This window comes from Scyliorhinus torazame, chromosome 10, assembly GCF_047496885.1.
Source record: "Scyliorhinus torazame isolate Kashiwa2021f chromosome 10, sScyTor2.1, whole genome shotgun sequence".
Taxonomy (NCBI): Eukaryota; Metazoa; Chordata; class Chondrichthyes; order Carcharhiniformes; family Scyliorhinidae; genus Scyliorhinus; species Scyliorhinus torazame.
Window position 1 is genome coordinate 72,425,795 of NC_092716.1, and position 24,390 is coordinate 72,450,184.

At 42.6% G+C, this 24,390-nt stretch overlaps 1 protein-coding gene across 7 annotated transcripts in view; it reads left to right on the forward strand.

Moving 5' to 3' along the window:
- chd9 (chromodomain helicase DNA binding protein 9) overlaps positions 1-24,390 on the forward strand; it is a 306,991-nt gene that overhangs the window by 47,989 nt on the left and 234,612 nt on the right. For 5 of the 7 annotated variants that reach the window (XM_072518239.1, XM_072518242.1, XM_072518241.1 and 2 more), the window contains exon 2: positions 13,050-14,759. The exons of 1 other annotated variant lie outside the window; for it this stretch is intronic. In XM_072518239.1, coding sequence (XP_072374340.1) covers positions 13,224-14,759 — 1,536 coding nt within the window. In that variant the 5' untranslated portion in view covers positions 13,050-13,223. Of the gene's footprint in view, positions 1-6,280; positions 6,554-13,049; positions 14,760-24,390 lie in introns of all 7 variants that reach the window. One more of the 7 variants, XM_072518240.1, reaches the window with a different exon arrangement.

A 24,390-nucleotide genomic window follows, 5' to 3' on the forward strand; every position in this document is an offset into this window, starting at 1 on the left:
ACCACAGTTCTGCAGTGCCGCCCTCCACCGTGATGCCGTGCCGCCGGGATGCCGTGCCCTCATGTACGTGGTTACACAGAGAACATTTTATTTACATTAATTATGACAGGTAGAGTCATGTTGAACTGTTGATTTTGGAGGATGAATAGGATGTTCTGCTTCCCCAGATCTTTACATGTGGGAGGGGTCTGTGTCCCTCCCACACATTAAGGCGTAGGACCTTCCTCCCCATCTATCCACTGTGTCATGCGTGTACTTCCCTTCTCCACAGCAAGCCATCCCCCCCCCACCGCCCCAGTTGCTGGTTACCAACAGTCCTCTAAGGTTGGTTGGAATCTCTCCTCTGATCCCCTGATTGAGAAATTTATCTAGCTTCAGGAAATCAGCCAGATTGGAGAGCCATTATTTTTTTTTTTAATTTTAAAATAAATTTAGAGTACTCAATTTATTTTTTCCAATTAAGGGGCAATTTAGCGTGGCCAATCCACCTAACCGGCACATCTTTGGGTTGTGGGGGTGAAACCCACGGAGACACGGGGAGAATGTGTAAACTCCACACGGACAGTGACCCAGGGCCGGGATTCAAACCCGGGTCCTCAGCGCCGCAGTCCCAGTGCTAACCACTAGGCCACCGTGCTGCCCTGAGAGCCATTCTGAGGCGCTGGGTGGCACTGCTGACATGTGACTTCCACCAACGATTAGAGAGGCGAAGGCAGGGTGTCCGCCCCTTTCCCTGTGAAGGGCTCTGGATGCTCTTGACACCTACAGTCGGTCCTTCTCTCTTGCGTGCATCTCTCGTGTGAAGGCTACGTCCACCCTCGGGTTTTTGAGATGGGCGAGGACTTTGTCTTTTAACTGGCCTCTTGAGGCCTCTCGCATTCCATTATCTATCCTAATGGGATGCAGATGAAGTTCCTCATCCCTTGATCCATTCATGTGAATCTTCCCTGCACCTAATCCAATCCGTTCACATCCCCCTTGGAAGAATGAAAGCCAAAAGTGGACTCTGCACTTTAATTGAGGCTGAGCCAATTTCTTATGCAGGTTTGTAACAACTTGATTGTTTTTGTACTCTATGCACTTGTATATAAAAAGCCCAGGATGCTGTATGCTTAACTAATCACTTTTTCAACTTGCCTCCTCCAATTATTTGTGCACACATGTCCCCAGGTCTCTCCGCTCCTACACCCCTTTTAGAATTGTATATTTTTTTTATTGCCTTTCCTCATTCTTCCCACTAAAATGAGTCACTTTACATCTGTCTGCATTAAAACTCATCTGCCACTTCTCCGACCATTCCACCAGCCTGTCGTGAGTCCACTTTGCAGTCGATCATTGTCCCCCTTCACGGTCACGGTACTTTCAAGTTTTGTGTAATTTCCAAGTTTTGAAATTGTGCCATGTGCACCCAAATCTGTTCTATGTTCTATAAATCAAGGTCATTGCTAGAGATCAAGAAAACCAGCGGCTATAACACCAACCCCTTGGGAACCCCTCACCAAATAACTTCCTTCAGTCCATAAAACAGCTGTACACCACTACTGATTCCTGTCATTCTGCCAACTTCGTATCCATGTTGTCGCTGTTCCTTTCATTTCGTGGGCTTAACCTTTGCTGAAAAGTCTGTTATGTGGCACATTATCAAAGTCTATTTGGAAGTCCATGTATGCTACATCAACTGCATAACTCTCATCAACCATTTCTGTTACCTCCTCAAAATACCTAAGTAAGTTAATTAAACACTATTTGGTCTTAACAAATTTGTGCTGGCTTTCTTTAATTCACATTTGTTCCAGTGACTGTTGATTTTGTCCAAGATTGCTTCTAAATTCTTTCTCGCCACCGGAGCAAAACTGACTTGAGTGCCCTATAGTAACATTTGCAATTCTCCAGCCCTTCATCTAAGGAAGATTGGAAGATTATAGTTAGTACCTCTGCAATTTCCACCCTTAATTCCCTCCACATCTTTGGGTACATCTCATCCGACCTGGAGACTTATCAACTTTAGGCACAGCCAGCCTATCCAACAGCTCCTTTTTAGAACATAGAACATTACAGCGCAGTACAGGCCCTTCGGCCCTCGATGTTGCGCCGACATGTGAAACCACTCTAAAGCCCATCTACACTATTCCCTTATTGTCCATATGTCTATCCAATGACCATTTGAATGTCCTTAGTGTTGGCGAGTCCACTACTGTTGCAGGCAGGGCATTCCGCGCCCTTACTACTCTCTGAGTAAAGAACCTACCTCTGACATATGTCTTATATCTAGCTCCCCTCAATTTAAAGGTATGTTTTACTAATTTTTAAGTCCACCCAGTGTCACCACTAGCACTGCTTTCACTGTGACTGGGGCAGCACCTTATTCCTGGGTAAAGACAGTCAAAGTAGTCATCTAGCACCTCAGCCTTGTCTCGAGCTTCCATGTCGAAATCCCCTTGAGGTGTTCACTTGAGACTGACCCTGCATATTATATATATATATATATATATATATATATAAATATATAAATGCTGTTTGAATTCACTGTCAGGACCCAACCTGACATTAGAAGAGTGAAAAACAGTCAATGTTCATTCCAACAAGTTTTGATTTATTTGTTTTGCATTGCGGCTCAACTGGTGCAGTGTGATTCTAGTGCAATTAGATTTGATGTGCATTTCAGTTCTGATAGAAAGGTCTTTGATTTGAAATATTAACTTAGTTTTTGTCTTCACACAGTGCTGCCTGACCCGCTGAGTGTTTCCAGCATTTTCGGTTGCTTTAATAAACCCACATTCTGTTGCAATCACTGGGCTTTTCCAGTTTTCTCCAAATCACAAGAGCGGTTCTACACACCTGCAGGCATGGCTTGTGCTACACTGGACATGTGCCTGGGCATGTTGACTTTCTCCAGAAATCTGGAGGAAACCAATTTGAGAAACCTTTATATTCTAGCTTTTTTTGTGTGAGATATTCATGTTGAATGTGGCTCACGTGCATATTGCCGGGGGCGCATAAAATTGTATTAGTCATTAATTCTGGATGCTTCAGCATTCTTTCTCACTGAGTTCCATCAAATTATTGAATTCACTAATTCGGGGTCCGAAGGGCCTGTTCCTGTGCTGTACTTTTCTTTGTTCTTTGAGGCAACGTTGCTGTTTTAGTGTTTAGTGCTGTCCGTTCTGTTGCAATCAGCATCTGGAGAGGATGAGTGAATTAAGTAAGTGTGTTGGGGGTGTAACAGAAAATGAACTTGTCCTGTTTCAGACACAACCGGCTGAAACAGAACAAGTATGTCAAGGTTCCGGCTGAAACAGAACAAAGTATATCGAGGTTAGCAGGAAACACTTTTTTTACTACTTTTAGCAAGCTAACCATAATCTGTCCATAGGAGCAAGTCAATTTGCTGTGGGGAAAATGATTTTTCCTAACTGGGAGGCAATGGCGAGTGACCTACTAACTTTTATGTTCAGTGTCAAGAACTGTATTGCAAACAATCAGTCGAGCATTATAAGAGCAATCAGTCGAGCATTATAAGAGCAATATTATTTTTCAGTGTGCATGGTTGTCGCAGTGCTCCATGAGACCACGCTTGGAGTAATATGTTCAGTTCAGATAAAGATGGTTAGAGGGAAATTGAGGGCAATTTTTCACAGGTTGGAAATGAGTAGAGACAAGGCTTTGCTCTGGGGCAATTTTGTTCACTTTGTACTTCAGTTATTTAGATATATATAGCTAGAAGGATTTGTGTCCAAATTTGCGGATAACGACTGAAATATGCGGAGCACAAAGTCTTTTGAGGACTAGGGATATTGATAATTTGATGAAACAGACAAAAAAGTGTCAGCGGTTAAGAGAATTAAGACAGAGGCTTGTAGTTGTAGGATTACATGTGCAATAGAAAGTAGCAAAACAATTGGTGTTGGAAGGTTTTGTAATGCAAGACCAAAATTAGTGATTGCAGTAAAGGCCATGGCAGCATTTAAGAAACATCTAGATAACAGATTGAAGAACAGGAATATAAAGGGAACTAGGAACAATGCAGACACATGAGATTGTGACCAATGGTCTCGCCAGAATAAACTGCGATGACAATTTGTGCATATCGCTTTTAATGTATTAAACATCCCAGGGCTCTTCTAAGAAGCTCAATCAATCAATTTGATGAGTCACATAAGGAGCTGGTAGGGGCGATAACAAAACGTTTTGTCAGTTGAATTTTAAGAGTTATCTCAAAGGAAGAAAGAAGTTTAAGGAGGGAATTTCAGAGCTCAGTAGCTGAAGGCACCTCAACCAAAAGTGGTACAATTAGAGAAGTGCAGAGAGCTGTGAGGCTGGAGAAGATCAGAGATGGGGAGGGCTTCCCCCCCATCCCAGTAACCCCACCTAATCTTTTGGACACAATGGAGCAATTCAGCATGGCCAATCCACCTAACCTGCACATCTTTGGACTGTGGGAGGAAACCCACGCAGACATGGGGCGAAAGTGCAAACTCCGCACAGTCACTTGAGGCTGGAATTGAACCCGGGTCCCTGGAGCTGTGAGGCAGCAGTGCTAACCACTATGCCACCGAGCCGCGCTAATCCTATACTATTTACACAGCTCCCCATTGTCTTTGTCTTTCCAGACCCCTCAATCACCAACAAATTGACTTCAGAATACTTGCGCTCATTTATAAATACCTTCATGGCCTTTCTCTACTGTACCTTGAACCTTCTATACATGTCTATACCTGTTTGCACTTGCCAGCTGCCGTATATATGGTCTTTATGTCTCCAACTCTGCATTCTGTCATTGGTGATAGAGCCTTAAGCAATCATACCTTTATGATGTACTGCAAAAACCCTCTTCCAACACTCCTCTGCTATATTTTTTACCAGGCTGATCGCATGCTGACTCTCTTTCACAACAATTTGGATGTTTATCTTTGCCAAAGCTGCTAATTAATGTAAATTGTGTAACATCCCACACGCCTCTCTGGTGACCAGCTTTTAAAATGAGAAGACATTACCAGTGCTTTTCACACATCCAGTCCTTCACTTGCATGAGCTTAAAAGGTCTGAAGTCACATAAATCGGAAAGAAGGAATACTATGATAAAATCTATCACTAATTCAATATACTAAGATTTGGGATGGTTGGAGGACACAGAAGGAAAAAATAGATTTTAAGACCGCTGTTTAAAATTGTGAAACTAGAATGCGGGCAGGAGTCGCAATTTAACACTTTAACATAAAACATGTTCTTGGGAGGTAGGTGACACTGACAATAGCATGTACAGATTGACAAATAGCTTGTGTCTCCTATCTGTCTTTCAGCATCTTATTATCCTCTGAGAGTATTACCAGTCACCCACTGTGAGGCTAGACTCACACACAAGCCCTATCATCAATTCAGCTGCTTTCATGGTCATTTGATACTATGCCACAAATTTACCAGGTTTATAGAATTCAATTTTATTTGCCATGATTTGATGTGAAGCATGACCTCTTGTTTGCTTGTCCAACTTCTCAGCCACTGTACTGATTTTAATAAAATGATATAATTACCAAAGTTTCTCATGCTCTATTAAAAGAGACTTGATCTGCATTGGCATATAAAATCAATAAAGCTAAATTTTAGTATTGTCTCAGTTTTGTTGTTTATAAAACATGTGCACTTGAAATGACAATTATTTTGTTAGCTCCCATAAATTGCCTTGTGTATTTCATAGTTTTCCCCCTATCTGTATACAAACTATTTCCTCCTTCACCCCCACAAAAACCATCAAATGTACAACCTTGTAATAGAATTCAGTAAAACAAGCTAAACAGCTGCTGGGATTATACCAACATCACCCTGTAAACCACCTTCCCCTTTTGCTTCCTATTGCCTGAGCACTTTGTACTCTGGGATAACACAGGCTGCAATTGGATGCAGCTTTAACCAAAAGATACTGCAGATCTTGAAGTTAGTTCAATCTGATTTATTGAACCAGTAGCACAGTTCTCTGTGTTTTCAGCCAATTTGTACTGGGCATAGCGATTCTTGGCGTGCTCATGCACTGTGCATGTTTCAATCACGACTGGCAGGGTCATATGCTTGATTTTCAGTCGATACTCTCTCAGAGGCTCAGAATGAACTCTAAAAACGATTTGGTCTCTGATCATGGAATCAGCAACATCACCAAAGTTGCAAGACAGCACTAGCAGGCAGAGGTTAGTTAAGAAGGAGTTGACCTTGTAGACGCTGTTTGAATATGTAGCGCTCGGAAGATTTCATTGGTGTCCACTTCACAGTGACTGTCACACTTGTCTAGGATGGTCTGAAACTTTGTCTTGTCCTGGCCTTTGGTGAAGTGAAAAGAGTTGAAATGTTCAATGGCTTGATCACCCGCTGTTGAGAGGAAAAGTGCGAGCTTCCTTGCATCAGACGCACCCACGAGGTCTGAAGCTTCAATGTACAGCAGAAACTTTTGCTTGAATGTCCGCCAGTTGGCACTGAGATTTCCGGAGGTCCTGAGCTGCTGAGGAGCCTGAATCTTCTCCATGGTGCCGGGATACATTCGCTGGTCGTCACGGAACAGACTGAGGTAAACCATCTAGATTAAGCAGTCTCCTGGTAGCATGTCGTGTTATGTACTCTGGGATAACACAGGCTGCAACTGGATGCAGCTTTATCCAAAAGATACTCCAGACCTTGAAGTTCGTTCAATCTGATTTATTGGGCCAGTAGCACAGTTAGCACAGTTCGACTCTGTCTGACTGAACCAGACTAGCTCTTAGCCACGTGCTGGAGGTGTGATACTGTAAATACAGCCTGACTCTCACTGTAGATGTTCATCAGTGGAAAGAGGCGGAGTGTGAGTGCCTCGTGCCTTTTACAGTGAGATACCACCCTTGAGTGTCCTGCCTGCTAATGGGTCATGTCCTGTTCTCTGTGTTCATTAGCTGCCTGTCTGTATATCATTATCTGCATGTCTGCATATCATGACACACTTGACCACATTCTTTCAAACTAGTCACAGTGCACCATTTATTGACTGCTCTTAAGTGCCAAGGGACAGAAATGCCAGACTGGTTTACATTCGGTGATTGCACATCACATTCTTTATAGTGCAGAACCCAATTAATATTGCAGTTAAAAGAATGTGTATGGTAACTATGTAATGGACAAAATTCTGTCAAGCCTCCCCCTCCTCTCCTGGTTCCTCAGTGGTGATTGGTGTTTCCTAATGACTGGTGCAGATTATGTATTGGACTATAACCTCCTGGCTCTCCAGAGTTGGGGGGTGCGGTGGGAAATCCCTCTCCGAAGTTTCCAGGTAAATAAAGGTTTACCTGGCAATTGTCCAGAAGCGCTATCTTCCTCTGGACGATTGCGCTGCACTGGGAGTGATTACATTGCTAATTTGGGATGGTTCTGCCAGTTTTACTATGAAAGAGTTAGAAGGAAAAAAAGCACTTTTAACTACAGTGTAACTATTTTACAGATGCAGACTGAGTACTGCATGCCCCCCATTCCCTTGACCTGACTGTAACCTTTCAGGCTGCATCCCCTTGGCACATCCTTGATGATCTGGGACTTTATTTCAGTTGATGGTGTTGAGAAGTGGGAGCCGTTTTGAAGAAGGGTCAACCATTAAAAGCAGTTATCGGTAAAATTGACAAGAACGGAGAAAGGTTTACTTACTGAGTTTGCAGTTGAGCTGCTGCAGGCTCTTGTATTCCAAAGATGCACCCTTACTTTGTTGCAAATGCAGATATATGGAGTGAGCCTGCAGATCAGCCATGATTCTCACGGAATGGCAGAACAGGCTAGAAGGACTATGTTTGGATGAATCAGAGTTATAAAAATAACAATTGATCAATCATCAATTGCTTTTGCGAGGGAGTTTTAAGTTTCTGCCACACTTGCATGAAGAACCGTTTCCTAATTTTATTCCTGAAAGATCTACCCCCACATCTTTGATACTGTGACTCCCCTACTTGCACAATTAGTTTCTCCTAATCTGCACATTCTAATTCCCACATATCTTGAAAACCTAAATCAAATCTTGCCCTATCCTTCTATCCTTCTAAATTCCAGGGAATACGACCCGGGTTTGTGTAATCTCTCCTGAGGCTGCACTCCCTCCTAGGCCAATAAATCCTTTCTAAGGTGTGGTGCCCAGAATCCGAGGTATTGCTGTACCCAGTAATGCAATATTTATTACCTGTTAATTTAGAAATATTCCATTAATCAGCCTGCATGCTGGGGGATCGGTTAGCTCAGTTGGCTGGACGACTGGTTCGTGATGTGGAGGGATGCTAACAGCGCAGGTTCAATTCTTGTACTGCCTGAGGTTAAACGCCCTGATTTCTCAACCTTGTCCCTTGCCTGAGGTGTGGTGACCTACGGTTAAATCACCACCAGTCAGCTCTCCCCCTCAAAAGGGGAGAGCAGCCTATGGTCCTCCGGGACTATGGCGACTTTCATTTCATATTGAAGGATTATATCTAATTTCGAAACTCCTGTTCACGGAGTTGGATACCTTGATGAATTTATAGAGCATGTCTATGAATGGTAATTATAGCACAAAGTGAAAAAAAATAGTTGTGTATTCCTATCTTGTGTGAAGTGCTGGTTAATCTGGAGGATTTTCAGCATCACTTTGATGTTGGCGTAAGAGTTAATATTGGTTAATTTAGACTTCCACAACTCATTTATGTAAATTGTGTAAATTTTGCAAGTTAGGCCCTTGGTTGTATCCAATTTAGTTCTCCACAGCTTCAATGGTTTTTCATTATAATTTGTTTTTGACCTAGTTTTAGAAAAACAGCCTCCTTGCATTGCTCGCACCCCTTTATATTGTTCAATTGTCATTACTCGTAGCCCATTAGAGGCTGTTGTGCAAATAGATTCCTTGCCTTCTGTGAGTGTGCCTCAGTGTCGTGATAACCGTATATGGATATCTTTTGCTACTTTAAGACCGTCTTGACCTCTTATTCCCTTTGTTGAGACGCAATCTGTTAAGTATGGCGGTGCTTAGATAGGCCTAGGAAAATATTGTCAATGCATAGGAGCCTGTGACAGTTGAATCAACAAGTTTTTATTTGTGTTTTTTTTTTTGGCATTTGTGTCATTTTAAACATTGGGCTAGTTCTTAGAATATAGTGTTCAATTCTGTTGCCAGATTACCAGCAGGATGTGGCAGCTTTGGAGAGGGTACAGAAGAGGTTTACCAGGATGTTGCCTGGTATGGAGGGCATTAGCTATGAGGAGAGGTTGGATAAACTCAGTTGTTCTCACTGGAACGACGGAGATTGGGGGATGACCTGATAGAATTATGAAGGGCATGAAAAGAGTGGATAGTCAGAGGTTTTTTCCCAGGGTGTAAGAGTCAATTAAAGGTACATCGGTTTAAGGTATGAGGGGCAAAGTTTAGAGGAGATGTGGGAGGGAAGATTTTTGTTAGAGTGTAGTGGATGCCCGAACTCGGCAGAGGAGGTGGTGCAAGCAGATGTTTAAGGGGCATCTTGATAAATACATGAATAGAGGGATACAGACCCCAGAAGTGTTGAAGGTTTTAGGTTAGACGGGCAGCATGGCCGACGCAGGCTTGGAGGGTCGAAAGGGCCTGTTCCTGTGCTGTACTGTTCTTTGTTCTGTCCATGTGACTGCATCTAGCATTTGACACAAATTTAGGAGCTGCATCTCGCTTATCAGTGAGAATCTAATCATTAAAAATGTGGTATCGTTAAATAGGATTCAGCACCATTTGTGATTCCACAGATACTGAAGCAGTCCTTGCCCATATGCAGCAAAACTTGGACAACATTCTGGTTTGGGCTGATAAGTGGCAAGTAACATTTGTCACAAAAGTGGCAGGCAATGTCCTTCTCTCAAGAAAGAATCCAAACATCTCTCCTTGACATTCAACATCCGGGGGTCACTATTGGCCAGAAACTGAACTGGACCAGCCATATAAATACAGTGACTATGCAAACAGTTCAGAGCTGGAAATTGTGTGGCGAGTAACTCACCACCTGACTTGTCCACCATCTACGAGGCATAAGTCAGGAGTATGATGGAATAACCTCCCCTTGCCTGGATGAGTAAAACTCCAACAACACTTAAACTCCACACCACCCATGACAAAGCGTGCTTCATTGGCATCCTACCCACCATCTTCAAAATCCACTCCCCCACTAACACACAGTGGCAACCGTGTGTAACATCTACAAGATGCACTGTAACAACTCAAAGGCTCCTTCATCAGCACCTTCCAAACGCACATCCTCTACCACCTAGAAGGACAAGGGCAGCAGAAGCATGGGGACACCATCACCTGCAAGCCCCACACCATCCTGGCTTGAAACTGTATCACCATTCTTTCACTGGGTCAAAATCCTGGAACTTCCTCCCGAGAGCAACACGGTGGCACAGTGGTTAGCACTGCTGCCTCACAGCGCCAGGGACCCAGGTTCAATTCCAGCTTCGGTTCACTGTCTTGTGGAGTTGCATTTTTCCCGGTCTCTGCATGGGTTTCCTCCGGGTGCTCCAGTTTCCTCCCACAGTCCCAAAGGTGTGCAGGTTAGGTGGATTGGCCATGATCGATGTGCAGGGTTACAGGGATAGGGCAGGGGAGTGGTCCTAGGTAGACTGCTCTTTCGGAGGGTGGGAGGAGACTTGATGTGCCAAATGACCTCCTCCTGCAGTGTTAGGATTCCATGATTCTATGAACAGCAGGACATAACTACACCACACAGACTGCAGCAGTTAAAGGAGGCGGCAAGGTAATTATGGATAGACAAATACTGGCATAGCCACACCCTGCGAAATAATGTTTAAGAATAGTACAGCTGAGCAATTTAGGTTCAAGTAGATCATGCTTAAGACCGTGGATGATCCAGACATTTAGTGAGCTGGAATGCTGAATTAAAACATTTAGTTGTCTGTAAACTAAGTTATTTATATAACTGAGTGCTGTCTTTAATGGGAGCACCTGGTCCATCTATTGAGAGCCCTCACTCCAAGAAGCTAGTGCTGTTCAAACCTCTTATGAAAGTTTGAGTCTCTTCCGTGCATTAGTTTTGCTTCGATTATTGGCTGCATTTGATCTGACATTGAAACACTGTGTTCTCAGAACTTGGTTTTAGTTCTTATTTTCTTAGGTTGCTTCCTAGTTTTAGCTGAGGCAAGAAATTGTTTTATTCACTGGCAAACAATGCGTAGGTAGTTATATATTGTTTTGCTTTTACTTCTCTATGCCCACCCTGCTGTCCGTTTCTACTCCAAGAACATAGATGTTCTTAGATCCTTTAAATATTACATCTTTCGCAAAGAATGACTTTCCGCAGTCTTGGGAATGACTTGGTTCTCTAGTCTATGCCAACCCTCTGCCCTGTAATAGGAACGTTTATCTTGAAGCAATGGTTGGCCAAGCAGATAATGGAATGTATTTCTCAACGCAATCACCATGCAGAAAGAAGTCTGGCATGTTCCAAGACTACTTCCTGGCTATCTCTCAGTTTCACTGGGTAACGCATGTGAGGCTGCCATAAGAAACTACCTTCGCATTCAAGTAGATTTGGCTGCCATGCACGGTACCTTTTGGCAGATCTCCCATTCTCCTTATGTTTCCACTACTTCATATGATAGTATGTGGAGAATGCCAAACAAGGAATGTGATATGTTAGAAATGAAGAGGAAGAAAAACACACACGCTTGAAATCTGCAATATGTATGGAAAATGCTGAAAATAAACATCAGGTTGGTCGGTCTCTAAAGAAAAGATCGTTTTTTTGATTTAAGAAAGACCTCACCCACCTGGTGGTTTATTTTTATTCTACAAATGATATGCATCATTCACACACAACAAAGTCACCCATCCACCACTGCAGTTTGGCAGTAGTGGTTAGTTCGATTTTAGTTCAAGGAGGCAAGGCTTTATACAACGTGATGGTTGGCGAGCACACACTGCACAGGCTTTCCGCAATATCCTGATGGTATTCTCATCTATGCCTTAAATGCAGTGTGGCCACACTACAAGTTGTGCACTTGCCTTTTTATCACAATGTAGGGAGGTAAGTAATCGCGACTGGCTTCTGCAGATTCTTTGGGGTGCTGTCCAAGATGTTGCAGCTTACATTTGTTTCACGTATTAGAAGTGGAAATGTCACGACCGAGCTAATGCAACTGTACTTCCAAACTGTGCTAAAATGAAGAGGTTTTGAAATCTCCACCCACCAAGTGTCCTAACATGTCGATATATACTATTTGATTAGTTACCTACACAGAACACAGAACAATACAGCGCAGTACAGGCCCTTCGGCCCACATTCTCTATCTGCCCAGTTTTTCACCATCACCTTGCTCTTGAGGAGCGAGTGGTTTCTACTGGGGTTTAACTGTTCTAGAAGATTCATTTAAGTCACAATTTTTTACGTGGGGATCTGGTCAGTCGACGTAGCCACATTATTCAACCATAAAATGAAATGAAAATCGCTTATTGTCACAAGTAGGCGTCAATGAAGTTACTGTGAAAAGCCTCTAGTTGCCACATTCCAGCGCCTGTTCAGGGAGGCTGGTGCGGGAATTAAACCCAGGCTGCCGGCTTTGTTCTGCTTTACAGGCCAGCTGTTTAGCCCACTGTGCTAAACCTTTGCTGAGTTTGATTTTTATCCTCATCCACTGCCCTCCTCCAGACGAAGCTACTAGTTCATGATCAGGAAGAGGAACCATGACTAATTATTTATATATTTTCTCCCCCCCCCCCTCCTTCTGGCTCCATTAACCCAAGGTGTTTTATATAATTCTTCCTTCCATTAATAATAATTGTGATTGCCTAAATTGATACAGACCAAAAATCAGAATTAATTTTATTATTTTAATCTGATTTTAATCTCTAGGTGACCGTAAATGCAACCTACAGTCTGTGATTTAGGTTGGGTGTATAGGAAACAAATGGTAAATGTTTATAGTCAAGACTATTCTTGTGGGTGATAAATCTTGCCAGTTGGGCTGAGGCTGGTATAGTCAAGCAACTATAAAAGGTTACACGTTCTAAGTGCATTATTTAATGGCTGTTTTCTTTATTTTTAAAGGATTTTCTAGTTGCTGCATGACAGAGGTGTCTGCATGAATTAAATGGATAGGAAGTGACATGCTGTGGATTAGTCGTTGAACGGTTTAAGAAGTTTAACTGCCCACTGCAGAACAGCTGAAGTCAGCTCAGTTGAGGAAACTGTTGACGACTGTCGAGCAGTACATGCAGCAAGATGACTGATCCCATCATGGATTTTTTGGATGACGCCAATTTGTTTGGTGGGGGATTGGAAGGCTTGGCGGATGATGGCTTTTCTCAAGCAGGACCAGTTTCATTGGTTGATGAGCTAAACCTAAGTGCAGATTTTGAACCTCTGCAAGTTGAGCCGTTGCACCATGTCTCAGAGACACAGGCACCAGAAAAAATGAACTTTGAGCAGTTACAGACGTTTGACTCACTGAAACTTCAAGTGAACCAGTCATTTAACTTGGTGGGCAGTGGTACGGAGACCAATGTACTGTCCCCACATTCCCAGTTTCATTGTTCACCGGATCATCAGCAAAATCAGACCAATGGGCTGTTCCCTTCTGCCCATCATGACCGTAGTGGCCAATCATTTGTGGATGGCAGCCCAATGTGGGGTCACCAAAGCCCCATTTCAAATCAGAATGGATCGCCATTCCACACTTTGCAAGCACATTCACAGTCCATCCAGCCGATGACCCCCTTTTTAACACATCATCATGATTTTGCTCTGCATCAGTCCAGCCCGCAGCAGCAGCAACAACCTACATCAGTGCAACCTCAGCAGAATATGAATCATTTCGCTACAGGTCAGAAAGCTCTAAATCAAGGTAATCAATTTGTGAGTGCCCATGGATCAGCTTCATCCTGTATGACTCCGATGGGCGAACCAACCACAACTGTAAGTTCATCCACTCAACAACATCCTGCTTCAGGGCAACAGTTTAACCCACCAACAGCAGCAATGCCCATGAATCCTATTCGATTCACTAGTCGTGCCAACCACGCTAGTGCACATCAAAATATGAACTTTTCAAACTCATCACGAGACATGACTCCTTGTTCCATTAACAATTCAACCCAGTTTACTCCTCAGTATTCCTACCCTAGTAACAATCTAGCTAACGGGAGCAATTTAACGTCTTCTACAATCCTTTCAACTCGTCAGGTAGCCCAGGCCATGGCGAGCTTCCCTGGGGGTGACGCATTCACAGTGCCGGCAGGGACCAACCACGAACCAGCACAACATATGCTCAATCCCAACAGCCCTGCTAAACAGAAGGTTCTCCAGCCTATCCATTCTGTAACCACTGAGGGAGACTTCAGCCCTTCGAGTATGCCCTCTGTTCAAACTGGTGTGCCAATACCCAGCAGCCCGGCTTCTCAGGTGCAGCTTTCTAACACATCAACTCAAAGGAAAACAACTGGCTTTTCATCTCTTCGGGGAAATCCACTTCCACAGTCACGGACACATTCATCGACCAGGATGAATACAGATGATGTTTTCCAAGGGCAGCTGTTGGCAACTTTTCGCCAGAGGGGGTCATCACCAGTTCCAAGACCAGTGGCTCCACGCCAGTTGCAACAACAGCATTCAAACATGCAACAGAAGGTGGTTATCCAACAGCAAGTGCATCAAGAACCAGCTACTGTCGGTCATGCTCTCTCTCAACATTGGCAGCCGTCAATAACTAGCCAGCATCGACAGATGAAGGGATCTATGCAGCTGACTTTGCAACGGCAGGTTTGTACTTAAACTCTTCAAAGATTCAATCTCATTAATTCTGATTGTATGAACATTTAATAAGGCAAATCTGAATGTTTCCTTGAATTGGGCTACATGCTGTTCTCCATTTTGAATTGCTGTTTTCAGCTGTCATTGCAATTTTGATACCGTGGTATATAACTATGAAAAGAACATAACTCGGAACATTTACATGAAAACTTTGGCCCAGATTTTGCTGGAGTGGTCTACCTCGTGTACTCAGCTAGAATGGTTCCACACATTTAGGTTCTAAACATTATTTTGTCCGTAAAGTTGCTGGAAACACAAACTGATACGTGTGGTGAGGGCAGCAGCAGGACCTCTGGGACCCCAAAAACGAAATCTTATCTCCTAAACCAATGTGATTAATAGGTTTGAGAAATGGCTGAGAGGGAGGGCGAATTGGAGTGGGCAGTGGGTGAATTGAATGTCAAAGAAAATAGAGAATGAAATGGAGGGAGAAATAAATATCGGATTAAAAGAGTGAAAATTGAAAAAAAAAACGAGACGAAAGAAAACGTAAAAATTAAATATTTGAAATGTTGATCATCTCATTTATAACCTGAAGGAATGAGATTCCATACATTTGGCTTTTTGAGCAAGAGAGGTTGATGGGTAGTTTTAACAATAACCACTTCATTTAAAGGGGATTTGTGCTACGAATGACTAACCTCAAAAGTTAAGTTAATATAAAAACATGGAAACACAGCAGTGTGATAAGAATCGGGGTTTGGGGCAAGGTGTCTTTGTGAAGCCGGTGGCAAGAATCCTCCAGCAAGAGTCATGTACCTCAGTTGATGTTAATTTAAAACTTGCTGGTGGTTTACTTTACAGACTAGTATGAATACTTGAAATATTAAAGGAGTAACCCTGTAAACCATGAGATTGAAAGATGAATGTCTGCTATTATGGTATTTGAAAGGAGGTAAAATTTAATTTAGCAGTTGTTTTCTGAGATTCATTCACACAATGAAGATTCTTTCACGTGTTTCTTTGATGGCTCCCAAATATTATGTGCACAACCATCAATTGTTGCACTGGTGAACCTTGCCCAGCAAGATGACATGATGTGCTGCCAGCCCCGATATTGCTGTAAAGTATGTTAGCCGTTGGGTCTTAATTGTATTGGACTAGTAGTTTTGCCTCTGTTTTTGTGGTATGATGCTGTCTTTCTGTTGCTTACTTTTAAGTAATTTTCTCACCAGCATGTGGTTGACAGATTGGTGCAATGTAGTAACATTGTTTGAAAACCAAAGTTCAAATTTTTAAAATCTTCAACGAGGGAATAGGCAGAGCTTGGATTAGATCTTCGTTTTCCGTAAAGTTATGTAACGCTTTTGCAACTTGGAGCTACAAGATAAAACGTTCTTTTAAAATAAATTTAGAGTACCCAATTAATTTTTTCTAATTAAGGGGCAATTTAGCATGGCCAATCCACCTAGCCTGCACATCTTTGGGTTGTGGGGGTGAAACCCACGCAAACACTGGGAGAATGTGCAAACTCCACACGGACAGTGACCCAGAGCCGGGATTGAAACTGGGACCTCGGCGCCGTGAGGCTGCAGGGCTAACCCACTGCGCCACCGTGCTGCACTGATAAAACATTTTTTAATGACTAGCCTGTTAATGAAATGTATATTACCCTAATATCTAGAACCAATTAGATTCCTGATAGTCCTGATCGCGATTGGGAGTTTGACTGATGTGGTCAGGAATGATGAGCATTCTAATCGCTGTAGTGAGTTCTTTTTTTGGATTAATTTGAAACTTTGTTATTGAATTGTGCTCAGGGCTCTGGGCATCTTAGTTGGGTAGCGTAACATTTCTTTCCAGTTTTGTCACTTAAGTGTCCTTGTCAAGTACTCCCAGGACGAATATAGGAGAAAGGTGCAGAGTAAATCTCCACCTGCACTTCGCCTCAACCTCTTGAGGGATGCTTTTTCTTCGCTATGTATTTTTCTAATTCGCCCGACAACTATACTTCTGAATTTGCAAACCTATTTAAGGGTTTACTGGTCCAAGATCTATCTCTGTGAAAGTCCTCCCAAGTGAATTAATTCCAAATGTGGGAAAATAGTGAATTACATTTTAAAAAATAAATTTAGAGTACACAATTCATTTTTTCCAATTAAGGGGCAATTTAGTATGGCCAATCCACCTATCCTGCACATTTTTGGGTTGTGGGGGCGAAACCCACGCAAACACTGGGAGAATTTGCAAACTCCACACGGACAGTGACCCAGAGCCGGGATCGAACCTGGGACCTCGGCGCCGTGAAGCTGCAGGGCTAACCCACTGCGCCACTGTGCTGCCCCTACATTTAACATTTTTTTTGCTTGCTTCCTGTTGAGAGACATCTATCAAACTTAATATTTCTTTGTGTTGCATTCCATCTTTGTAAAAAAAAAAAAAAAAAAATTATTTCTTTGCTCTGCTGACTTGTGTGACATTTAGGACAACATCATCCGGCTGTCAATGAGCCTTGACAATAACCTATGCCGATCACAGATGGAAGCATGTTTTATCAAGTTTGGAATTCCAGTCGTGTGCGGATTCAAAGACATCAATCTGTGCTGCCGCTTTTCCAAAAAGTGATTTAAAATTAAAAAAATTTTTTTTTAAAAATTGTCATAAGCAGGCTTACATTAACACTGCAATGGAGTGAAAAGCCCCTAGTCGCCACATTCCCGCGCAATTATGGGGAAGGCTGGAGAGCCAACTGCGGAGTAAAATTTGTAATTGAAATCCTTCAGTTAAATATTGAACGAAGGGTGCTGTAACATGTTTACAATATAAAAGGTTAATTATTATCAAAGGTAGCTAAAATGTGCAAAAGTGTCCCATTGTGTTTTAACAGCCATGTTCTTACTCAAAAGCCCCATGTTTTTTTTTCTTATAAATTTAGAGTACCCAATTCTTTTTTCCAATTAAGGGGCAATTTAGTGTGGCAAATTCATCTACCCTGCACATCTTTTTGGGTTGTGGGGGTGAGACCCACGCAGACACAAGGAGAATTTGCAAACTCCACACGGACCCGGGGCCGGGATCGAACCCAAGTCCTTGGCGCCGTGAGGCAGCAGTGCCAAAAGCCTTATGTTTTTTTGTTTTTACATTTTTTCTAGAGTACCCAATTAACGGGCAATTTAGCGTGGCCAATCCACCTAGCTGCACTTCTTTTGGGTTGTGGGGGCGAAACCAACGCAAACATGGGGAGAATGTGCAAACTCCACACAGTGTCCCAGAGCCAGGATCGAACCTGGGTCCTCAGCGCCGTGAGGCAGCAGGGGAAAAGCCTCATGTTAAGCAGAAATGATTGTCTTTTTCAGATATTCCCATGACCCTGGACCTTTGCAGGGGTGATTGAGAAGATATTGGGAATATTAACGCTCGGTGCCCAGGGTTTGGAAAGGGAAAATTGGATGGAACTCATACATACTAATCACTCCACAGCAGTGCTGGCTGGAAGAGTGCATGCATGACTATTGGGTGAAGTCGGATTCAGCTATGACACCCCAAGCAGTCAAATGACCAGAGTTAGTGTTTCGAGGTGCTGATGAAGAGCCATACGGACTCGAACCGTTGACTCTGTTCTCTCTCCTTATAGATGCTGCCAGACCTGCTGGGTCTTTCCAGCACACTCTGGTTTAGGACATACCCCTTGTCTGATGCAATGTGCCAGGAACTCATGGCACTGTTACCCTGATGGGAGAAGCAAGAACAAATAAGAGTTCGAAGAGAGTTACACATATAGTAAAGGTAAAATGTTGTTGAATTGGGGATGTTGCCTGTTGTAATTGACATGACAACATGCTTTTTGGTACTTCAAAAATAAACAAATTAGAATTTTGCTATTTTTTTTTTTGTTACAACTACAGTATTATTTGACACTGGTTCATACTCCTTTGCCAATAAGATCTAGTTAAACCACCCGGTCAGTGGTCAGTGTCTTTTATCAAATGAGTTTTGCATTTATCCAGAGGCAATTATATAAATGGAAGAGTAATTTTGGTTGGAAATCAGAACATAGAATTCAGTTGGCGCACCACCATACCAGCGCCCATTAAATTCAATTTAATTTCAATTAATTTAAATAAATTTTTAAAAAAAATTTTAAAGTCTAAATCTGTTGGTCCGAGGTCTCCCAAGACCTTTTTTTGCAGGTCTTATTATTCTGCCACCAGGATAATGGAGCTGATTTTAGTTGGGAGTGCAGGGAGCAAGCAGATAGGTACCACTTTACTGTAATTTGAACCAAAATATTGTCACTGTAGAAATGGCTTGGATATAATTTGCCAAAAGATATATGGCCCTTGAATTTGTGCAAAGGATATTATTGATTGTGTTTAAATCTGGAATTTGTTCTTTCATTGCATCTGTGTCATGCACCAACCTTGGTAAGAGTGTGTGAGAAGCAGATAGTTGCATTGTGACTGATGCTGTCCAATAGTCAGTCACCAACATGTGCAAGGAAAGTGATATACTGTGATTTACTTCCCCCATACACCCTTCCATTTATTTCTCCTCTTATGTCTATGCTGTGCGACGGTGCTCTGAACTTAGTAAAGAAATAAGTAGTAAATTAGGCCAATACAATGGCATGTGTGGCACTTGTACAGCAAAAAACCTGGTCACCAATGCTTAGTTTGGGTTCTGCCATAACCCACCTGGCTGCAGACTTCATTCAGCTTTAGTCCAAACGTGGGCACAGGGTGTGACTTCCCTTGACCATCAAGGCAGCATTTGACTGAATGTGGCATCAAAGAGCAACACTCGGTGGGGGAAACTCTCCATTGGTTGGAGTTCTACCTAGCACAATTCCAAGCAGTTCACATGATCTCATTTACCCTAATTTAAGATACAGTTTCAAAACAATATAGTCTCTTAAAGTTTTCAATTGTAACATGGATATGCACTTGAAGTGCCATAATTTTAAGTGCTTTTTAAATATGGTGAATGTTTCTGCCCCCATTACCCTTTCAGGTCTCAACACTGAGTGGAAAAAAAAATTATCCTCAATTCTGCTTTAATCCTTTTGCCAATTATTTTAAATCAGTGCCTTGATTTTTGACCCCCACCTCTCTGCTAAGAGAAATCGGTCCTTCCTATCCATTTTAGGCCCTCATAATTTTATACACCATAGATAAATTGTTCATTAGCATCCTCCACTTCAAAGAAAATATGTACAATGATCCCAGTTTTCTCTGGTTCCTCTGCTTCCTGTGATGTTACCAGCACTGTACATAGGGGGCAGCACGGAGGCACAGTGGGTTAGCCCTGCTGCCTCTCGGCGCCGAGGTCCCAGGTTCAATCCCGGCTCTGGGTCACTGTCCGTGTGGTGTTTGCACATTCTCCCCGTGTTTGCGTGAGTTTCGCCCCCACAACCCAAAAATCTGCAGGGTGGGTGGATTGGGAATGCTAAATTGCCCCCTAATTGGAAAAAATGAATTGGGTATTCTAAATTTATTTTTAAAAAAAAAAGAACTGTACATAGTTCGCTCAGCTTGAGTACTATGGATGCTGTTTTAGTTAGCTCAGTTAGCTGGTCAGTTGCTTCGCCATACAGAGTGAGGCCAACATGCTGGTTCAGTTACTGTACTGGTTGAGGTTATTCATGAACGCCTTGCCTCACCTTCTGAACAATGCCCCTTGCCTGAGGTGTGGTAACCTCAGGTTAAATCTCCACTCGTCAGCTCTCCGCCTCAAAAGGGAAAATAGTCTATGGTCTTCTGAGACTACGGAGACTGTTCTATACAGTTCTAGCATAATCTTTCCTGCTCTTGCACTCCGTGCCGTGACTAATATTTAAAAAATGTACCCCATATCCTGCCTGAATTATCTTATCTACTGTCCTGCTCCCTTTGAGGATTTCTGCCTGTGGGCTCCTGTGCCCTTCTGTTCTTCTGCACTTCTGCGTATCATTTATAATTAAGACTGTAAAAGGGGGAACAAATTGTTTTTGCATCCTGGTCTAATTGTCCCCTTCAGCCGGAGACAACCTTATCTTAATTGGCTAAAGAAGGTGGTTAATGGCGATACCTGTGTAGCTCTAGGAAACCTAAGTCCTTCCTTGCTAAGATAATTACATTTACTGTGTAATTGACCAGAATGATGGTACTCTTGCTGACGCCCTATGTATTGAGTGTTGGCATGGTTTCTTTGACACAGATATAAGCAACAATTGTTGTGGATTAAGAGACCTACATAGGGACAATAATAGTTGATCACTTATGAGGTGGCTATACAGACAGCAAGTTGGATTTAGATTGCATTGCTCGAGCCAACAAGTTCCAAGTGAAGAATTTTTTTGAAGATTTTGGTCAGTTTGTACTAGAGGTCGTCAGTCAGATTTTGCTTGTATGTGATGAAGGGCATAGCAGCTCTGAAAAAATGTGCTGAAGAGAGTCTCTTGTTGTGGAGGAGGATAGCCTCCAAGCATTGAAATTACAGACTTAAAGGAGACATAATTGAGGATTTTATCATGTTGCGTTGATTGGAAATAATCTATTTGGACCAATGGCTACATTGTTTTTATAAGGAGCTTGACAGCAAGGGCGACACGGTAGCACTGTGGTTAGCACTATTGCTTCACAGCTCCAAGGTCCCAGGTTCGATTCCCGGCTTGGGTCTCTGCCTGTGCGGAGTCTGCACGTTCTCCCCATGTCTGCGTGGGTTTCCTCCGGGTGCTTCAGTTTCCTCCCACAAATCCCAAAGACGTGCTTGTGAGGTGAATTGGACATTCCGAAATCTCCCTCCGTGTACCCGAACAGGCGCGCAGGAGTGTGGTGACTAAGGAATTTCCACAGTAACTTGCAGTGTTAATGTAAGCCTACTTGTGACAATAATAAAGATTATTATTAAGTTTCTGAATCCTTTCCAGAGTATAAATTGCTAATTAGCTATAATTAAGGTGTTATTGACCCTGTGTCCTTAGAATTTAGAATCATAGAATAGAATCATAGAACTTGATTGGTTCAGGAAGTTTGAAGTATTTTCATATTTTGTTTTCACAAATTTGCCTTTGTTGAATTTGGGTGGGTTCTTTGGTCAGCAAAGGTTTTTAAAACTACATTTTTATTTTTGTTTTCAAAAAAAAAATTTAGAGTACCAAATTCTTCTTCTTTTCCCAATTAAGGGGCAGTTTAGTGTGGCGAATCCACCTACTCTGCCCATCTTTTGTTGTGGAGGTGAGACCCACGCAGACACCGGGAGAATGTGCAAACTCTACACGGACTGTGACCTGGGGCCGGGATTCGAACCCATGTCCTCGGCGTCATGAGGCAGTAGTGCTAACCACTGCACCACTGTGTCGACCCGCGTGGTCAGCAAAGGTACATACTATCGTGGTGGTCCTCCCCCACTCATCTTTTGCTTGTTCACGTCTTTTAATAATATTTATATTGTAGCAAAAAGCGAACTCACTGGCCCAGATCTTTTGATCAGAGTTGGAACGCTAATTTCCAGCCCTGATCGGACAAAAAAGTATCCACATGCCCCACTTACCACTTCCCTCCAATTTTGTTTTTTCTGGATAATCTTGAGGTGGGGCTTCTAAAGACCTCAGTCAGCACAGGAAACCTCGTAGACACCAGCAGAAAAGAATCTGCACAGAGGCTTCACCCCTTTTTTATGGCACTGGGTGCCTTATTCTGTTTTGGGATATTTAAACAGCATTTCAGTGTGTTAGTTAAGTAGGGTGGGTGAGGTAAGGAGGAAGGGTGCCCATTGGGTAGGGTGGGTGGGATGGTCAGTTGTGTAGTTACCCAGGAGTTAGGCTAGGATTTTTCTCACTAAGGCTTTCCTAGGTAACTACACGGTTAAGTCAGAGCTGTCCGAAATCTCCAACTCAGTTGGAGACATTTTCAACTCATTGCACATTGGAATTGATACTTTCCAAAGCAATTCCCACAGAGTCAGTGTGTTAAAACCTGTGTAGATCATCTTTGGGTATATGTTGGTGTCTGAACTGGAAGAGTTGGGCCATTAATTAAATATATTGTTGAAAGATTGGGTGAATTTGAGGTAAAAGCTTTAGGGTTGTTCAAAATGCAATTTGGACGCCAAGTTGGGAGAATTTGCACACAGCCCTTATTGTTGAATGTTTCTCGTTCTTTTCATGTGTTCTCATGTTTTTTCTTGTGTTCTGTATAGAGTTAGTTCAACTCTTTTTGTTTTTAAATATTCTTCAGATGTTCATTAAGTTAATGCACAAGGTATCATTGTTTGAGTCATCGTGTGTGGATGTAATTGCAATATAATCTCTAACTTGCTGGTACAAGTCAAGTTTTTGCTCAGAATTGTGTCTCTGCCGATCCAATTCATGAAATGAATCGAGGCAGATTATGCTATTTCTTAACAATCGACTCACTGTAGAGTAACTATGCCCTGTGTGGATAGCCTGTTTCAATGTGTGCCTGGCAGGAGTCTATAGATGGACCTGCCTGTTTAAAAGGCGGAGTAGGGCGACATGTGGCACAGTGGTTAGCACTGGGACTACTGCCCTGAAGAACGGATTCGAATCGCGGCCCTGGGTCACTGTCCTTGTGGAGTTTGCACAATCTCCCCATGTCTGCGGTGGTTTCACCCCCACAACCCAAAGATGTGCAGGCTAGGTGGATTGGCCATGCTAAGTTGCCCCTTAATTGGAAAGAAAATAATTGGGTACTCTAAATTTAAAGAAAAATTTAAAAAATAAAAGGCGAAGTGCAGTTCAGTTAGGATATCCAGATTATGGGGGGGGGGGGACGGGTTCTGAAAAAAAGCACATATTGAAATCCCTAATTCTTAGACTCTTCTCAAATCAAAGTCCTTACTTAAATGACGCCTGAAATACCTGTTCCTTAACATTTTGTGGGATGTAACTGCAAGGCAGATCTTTTAATCCTAATCCCATAATGCTGCACCACATGTATTCTCATGGTTTTGCTTTAAAATTCTGCGCAGTGCAGGCAATGGTTTCAATGTTAATGGACAATGGACAGGAAGAGGAATATTCTCTTTTGACCTATTTTAGACCAGTATAATCTAGGTGATAAACATGCAGTCTCTGCAGTTTAGGTCACCTGATTAATTACCCGTAACCGTCCCATTGTTTTAAGTGTTGAAGCTAGTGTTATTTATGCTGGTAGCAGTGTTATATAAGAATCTGGCCACATTACTAAAATCTGTATATAACTAAAGGTCAGAGCCAAATGTTAGAATCTGTTTCAAATATAACGTGGGCAAGGTTTTACTATCTACATTTATGTAACAGGCAAACAATTAGTTACAGATTGTCACCTTGTTGAGTGCTGGTCTCGACTGTAGTATATATTAGCAGATGTTAGCTGGTGACCAGTGCACTCCAGTTTCTTTCTACCACTAAGCTGTGACAGACCAACCTGTCTGCAACAATTAATTTTAAATCAAGGATGCTTGTTTATGTTAAATTCACGTGCAAGTTCATGTTCGTGCTTGCTGACTTGGGGAAAATTACCCAGATGTGCGCTGGTGGTGTTTTTTTTTTTTGGGGGGGGAGCTGTTTGCCATCCCTCCTCATGCGACCGACCTAAAAAGGTTTCGTTTTTGCTTTTATCCCATTATGAGTTATTGTGCCAGGGTGCGCATGACCACA